Source organism: Coptis chinensis, chromosome 8, assembly GCF_015680905.1.
Source record: "Coptis chinensis isolate HL-2020 chromosome 8, ASM1568090v1, whole genome shotgun sequence".
Lineage (NCBI taxonomy): Eukaryota > Viridiplantae > Streptophyta > Magnoliopsida > Ranunculales > Ranunculaceae > Coptis > Coptis chinensis.
The window spans coordinates 2,162,356-2,168,434 of record NC_141463.1 but is presented as its reverse complement, the minus strand read 5'-3'; the positions used below and the strand labels follow the sequence as shown (position 1 = coordinate 2,168,434).

At 40.1% G+C, this 6,079-nt stretch overlaps 1 protein-coding gene and 1 non-coding gene across 2 annotated transcripts; both read right to left on the bottom strand.

The window, feature by feature from the left end:
• Positions 1-826: 826 nt before the first annotated feature.
• On the bottom strand, positions 827-898 carry TRNAE-UUC (transfer RNA glutamic acid (anticodon UUC)). The gene has a single exon. It is a non-coding gene; the product is annotated as a tRNA-Glu (tRNA).
• A 3,981-nt stretch (positions 899-4,879) lies between these two features.
• On the bottom strand, positions 4,880-5,736 carry LOC147479278 (mitochondrial import inner membrane translocase subunit TIM17-2-like). Its single transcript, XM_086581541.1, is given in 2 exon segments — positions 4,880-5,127; positions 5,129-5,736. Coding segments are annotated over 2 exon segments (639 nt in total). The 5' UTR covers positions 5,653-5,736; the 3' UTR covers positions 4,880-5,012.
• Positions 5,737-6,079: the final 343 nt, after the last annotated feature.

Below are 6,079 nucleotides of genomic sequence, written 5' to 3'. Positions count from 1 at the left end.
TGTAGTTCTTTCTGCGTCCATCGGTACAGCTTCTTGGTCGTTCGATCTATTGTCACAAGTAAATCCCCTTATGGCGGGTAAGAAGGATTGGGAGATGTCGACCGATCGGAAAGACATAAAAAGAGAAAGAAGCTAGTATTCCACCTTTAGTTGGTAGAAGTCGGATCGGCGGCAGGAAGGGAGAGCGGGCTCTACTCTCAAGGTAGGGCACTGGGCGAGGTGCCTATCTATGCTGGTGAATCTGCTTTACCTGCGTCTGAAGGCAGAGGGGAGGAAGAGCATGCGACTACTCTATTTACAATACATGCTTCATTTAGCTGACCTAAATGTCAAATCCTGGGATGAGCGAGCCTGCCTGCTTTTTTGAAACAGACTGCGCACTCAGTCATCCATATACGAAATACTGTTTCATGATCCGCGATTCCCTGGGATCGAGTCCCTTTCTGAAGGCCTTTCTTTTGGGCTTTCCTTCTTGCACTATGCCTCCCTTTATGAAATGAATAAGCAACACACTCAGCACCTAAGGTGGGGTTCAATGCCTAACAAAAACGGTAAAAAGCTAAAAAGGTGGGGGCGCACGAAAGAGATGTGTGGCTGAGGGGAGGAGAGAAAGAATGCATGCATGGAGATTCTATTTTTTCTGTCGGAGGTTCGAGAATCTATGAAAGGACATCTAAGGCTAAGGAAGAATTCAAGGAAGTCCATTACTGAGAGAAGTGGTGATCTCGTCTTGCTTGCTAGGAGAGAGGAAGCTTCCGGACCACCTTTTCCAGCCAGATAGCGAGCGATCACTCAGCAATGATACCGCCGGCCAGGAATGAGTACCTATCCCTTACGGGAATCGAACCCGTGTCTTCGACATGAAAAGACGATGTCCTAACCACTGGACGAAAGGGACCAAAAAGCCATTCTTCATATACCTCAGCTCTGAGAATAGAAGTGGTTCGTTTTGTTTCTATACGCAATTCCAGGTTTCGTTTGTGTTCATGTTGGCGATTTCTGATGTGAATTCAGCAGGTCGTCCCCCCTTCCTACGGGTCCGCCCCCTTACTCCATAGGGCCCAGTGACATACCAACCACGCCCCTTCCCTTTCTCTGATCATAAAGCCCCCTGATCCCTTTGTTTGTCTTTCCATCCCTCCGTCCCGTTATTTCTAATTCAACAAACAAACAAAATAGGGGTAGGGGTGAAGCGCCCGTTTGAAGTGGCGAAGGTTAGACCTGAGAAAGTACGAAAATAAGTACGTTAAGGTTACGAAGTCACTTAGCCGTCTACAAAGGGAAAGGCTAAGGTACGGAGTCAAGTCAGCTGTGGATATAGACTAGGCTAAGAAACGGAGTCTTAAACCTGCAACAGGTTTTCAAGAAAAGGTGTAAGCATTGTGCCTAACAACCGGATACTACAAGCTGTTCCCACACATCTAGACAGTAGAACTAATATAACAACATAGCTGACATTATATTCCAATACATTTTTTTCATAAGAAAGACTGATGATATCTAACCAAAAAAGCAAGATTAGGCCGAAAGCCCAAAGTTAGAGAAACCTGAGACTGTGACTCATCAGTATATACCTTAACAAGGCATAACTGATATAAGCATGGTGCGAACACACCAACACTAACATCCAGACTCTGAAACAGGTCGCTAGTACTGCACCTTGTCCCAGAGTATACCCAGTTAATGACCCCCTTAGCTGGGCTATTAAATCGTTGAGTACTCGACGAGTAATCGGTGAGTACTCGCTACTCGCTGTTTAGCCGACCCGACTAACAATTTAATCCCCAATCACAATCGGGCTCAAAAACTCCCCGAGTACTCGGCCGATTAGGCCCGATTAGCTGAGTAATTATGTTCACTATTTCAACTATTTCAATGTTAAACATTGAACTCAACATTTCGCCGATTCGACCAACCCTCGATTCTGTAAAGTTTTACACTTTAATCATATTTATTTTAGTTGATTGAGTGTTTCAATTATTTATTGATTGATTGGGTTCTTAATTGGCTTCATTATGTTGGTATTTCAAAGTTAAATATATTTAATAATTATTTGTAAAGAAATATAGTGTTATAAAAAATCGTCCAATTAATCCTGATTAATCCCCGACCGATTACACCTACTCGCTACTCACTCTTCAAGCGAGTAGCGACCGAGTAGCGATTTAACTGCACAGCCCCTTAGTAATATTTTCAGACTTAACGACTATATACGATAGTATCAACACGCCCTTGAGCCAGCTAGCCAGTACCATAGTGTCACTTTCACTTCAGAAACAACAAGCTTAATTGTTGGGGCTTTACCTCCGAAAATCTTGTTGTTTCTTCACTTCCATAGTTACCAGAAATGCCATAAGGGATCAAATTCCATCACTAAAAGCTCCCTCATGCTCGGTCCATCCCCTTAGACAAATACTCCAATGGTAGCAAGCAGCAGGAATGAAACATAGTAAAAGGTTGCATGAATAAATTCAATATTTCCAAGCAAAGGACAGTGCAAAAATAGATTAGCATATCAGCGACACGTCTGTACTCCTATGGGTCGATGATTTTGCAGTTAGAGCACTTCCAAGTAATGCCGGCCAATATAAAAATCTCTTCCAATGGAGGAAGCACTTCCCAAACCAGATTAGAACTTAGAAGGAAAGGTTGGACTGTAGAAGTTTGTATCTTTGTCCACTTCAAAAGCTGCCGAATAAAAAAATCTGACCGAGAAGAGCCATCTTTTAGGCCACTTCCATTTCCAAGAATCATTATCATCATCATGGATTACACTATCTAGTCAGTCTGTAAGTAACATCAATTCATCTCCCACTCACTCTCCTTTAAAATGAAGGTTTAGGGTTTTTTAGCAAGTAGCTAATGAAATCAGTTAGATTATGATACGCGGTATGGTATCATGAAACTCACCAAGAGAAGTGGCGGGCTGTTTGGTCATTTGGCGTCCTGAATAACAAAATCATAGGCCGCTTAAGGAGCTATTTTGGTGACATAAATTTCATCTTGAATAACATAAAAGGGAGTGTATGTAAAAGGAGTATTTCAGACAGGCAGATTGAATTCAATGGAATTCAGTCACGGGATTTGCAGTTCAGAAAAGGTATTTCTGAAAGAAACTTGACCAACTGAGGAGTCTAATTGAGATGGTTGACAACATCAGTCCTAACGAGGAGCTTGAAACAAGGAAATAGAAAGTAAAAGGGGTACCATCCTTCAGTGTTCGAGATCATGAGTTGATGATTTGCTGAACAGAAGATTGGAATACAAGATTTCCCTGTTCAGAATCTCAAAGCGCGAAATATCACTAAGTGTGTTTTTTGGCTATGGTCACTTGTTTTGGGTAGAATTCTATCAACAGAAAACTTTAAAAAACGTCGGAAGATCATTGCAAGCAGTTGTATCCACCCATTTAATATGTGAACTAACAATGATTCCAATTTGAGAGTAGCTGTCAAGCACAACCAATATGTATCCGGCCTATGTAGTTTTAGTCCAATGGTGAATTTGCAAATGCTAAACAATTTAACACAGAAGTACGTTTTAGCCTTTTAGGCCAATAACATAAATTGAGGTATCTCAGATTACAACTATATCATGCTTTCTATACCTAATCTTACTAAAAGGCCTTGTTATTCAATTTGTTTGTCTCCCTAAATCAGTGTGTCTGTTTATCTTTGATTTGTTTGCCTCCTCATATGTGCTCTAATACCAAACGATCCCTAGATTTTAACCCCTCTTTATGTCTGTTTATATGAAAGGGGAGGACTGAAGGGTTAAAAATTCTTGCTTTGTACTATGACTGCATTGACTTGTTATTTTAATTCTGTTATTCTATTCTATAAATATTATTCTATTTAACTGTTATTTTAAATCTGTTTTAAGCTGCCCTAAAAATTTTTGCTGATAAACAAGGATTCTAGGAAGTAAATTAATCCTAACTGTTTCAGTCTTTTAATCCCATGGGCCTTTGTTTTCTTCAACAAGGTAAAAATTGAAATGTATATACTATATACCGCTTTTCAGATCTCTCATTTAGTAAACAACTTCTTTCTCTCTCGCTGTCTCTAGAATAAGAATGGAAAGGACATCCAATGTAGCATGCGTTCTGCTTAACTAAGAACTATTGCACTCAGACTATCTAATATGAAAGGTAAATAGTCTACAGATACCACTCTCTCTTCTTCACCTACAGATACCCCAAGATGTTTTTTCTTTGCAAACAATTATTGCGTCATATCTTTACTTTCTATTTTCGTTTTATTTTATTTTTCTAGGATTTTGATTTATTTGGAAAGCTTATTAGGGTTTTCTTTTGCTTGGAGATTAAGAAACTTATGTCTTAAGGCCACTAGAGCCTCATTTTTCCAGTAGTTGTTTTTGAACAATAAAGAGTTGTTCTTTAGTTAGCCTTTTTCATGGCTTTGTTACAAATTAAATCGCTTCCGCATCTATGATTTCTATCAAAAAGTACTGGTCAGATATATGTTTAGAGACCATACAGATAGGATTCAATCCGTATGTATATCTTCTATCATACTAGCAAGAGCAGCAGGATAACGCACTAATACTGTTGTGAATCTTATTATATTGGAGCAGAGGCAACTCCTATTACCTAATATTGTACTCTTCACATTTTTCCTTTATCTCTAACATTTGATCTCACCTTCCTTTGTTATTTTAATTCTTCACCTACGTTACATTTGCATTGACAGCTGTGTTGTTTCTAATTCCTAATTATTGATGCCAACCATGAACAATTTCCATAATACTTATAATAAGCACAGAACTTTACCAAATAAAATTTCAAATGAATCATATAAGCACTGAATGATACTACTCTAAACATCCTCCCTACATCAATCACCATGTAGACAAATAATGTTCAACAAAAGCTAACATTAACATAAACATCCAGTAAAAACAAGTTACACTTATTATAGAATTCAACACCAAACATAGCTCCTAAAACAAATAAAAAAGATAAACCACACATCTTACCCCAATGTCCCATCTCATTTATAATCAAAAGAAGGCATAGTCGCAGCCGGGGTATCAAAACTATCGAAAACCTCCTCATATTTTTTCTCCCCAGCCTCTTTCTCTTCCTTCTTCTCCCAAACTCCCAAAACCAAACCACCCGGGCTTCTCGTTCTCCACCTCCTTGGACATTGGCATAGTCTGATAAGGATTCTGATAAGGATTATTCTCAATAGGTATATTCTGCGGGTTGGGTGAAAATAACACGTTCAATGCAATTCCAGCACCTTCAATTAAAGCTAAAAGCACCCCACCAACAACAGCCGACTTCCCGGAAGCTTTAAGTCCTTGTCTCATTTGTAAAAAACCACCCGTTGCTGCCCCAGCCACAATCGAATTCCAAGGGTCTTCTTTATTTCTTAAATAAACCATAGTACAATCGAAACATGAAAACAGACCACCCCATACTGCGAAACTGCCACCTGTACGTGGAGCAGACATTCTCGCAGTTTGGAAACCACCGGATAGACGGTCACCGATTGGGGAGTTTTTTGCACCTTTGATGAAATGAAATACCGAGCCACCGACGCAACCCATGCTAAACGCTCCACCTAGATCGTCTAGGATTCGGTCTGGGCATGGTTCTCGGCCGTTTTCTGTGTGGCCGACTGACATCTTTTTTTTTTTTTTTTTTTTCCCTGGTTAGAGAAACCCTCGGTGTCAATTCTATTTTGTTTGGAGTCGGTGTGTTTTTTGAAGTAGGGCAGGTACGGGTTGTAGATATTTAAACCGACTTTGGTTTGGGTTTGGGTCCAGTTGAAAGTTTATGAGTCTTGTTACTGACAGACCCTGATTTGTGTTGGGCAGACCCGAGTTGGGCCGGGGTCTGTCCATTGTGTTGGGCACAACTTGACTCCATACACCCCCTACCCCTAAACTGTGTAACCGGCAAATACCAGTTACATAAAAAACCAACTTCGTCTCCAGCCATTCGTCTCCATCACTATCGCCCATAACAGCCCTTTGTGTCCATCACTATCGCCCATATTCGCGTCCATAAAAAACAGCCCTTCGTGTCCATCAATATCGCTTGATCGATTTA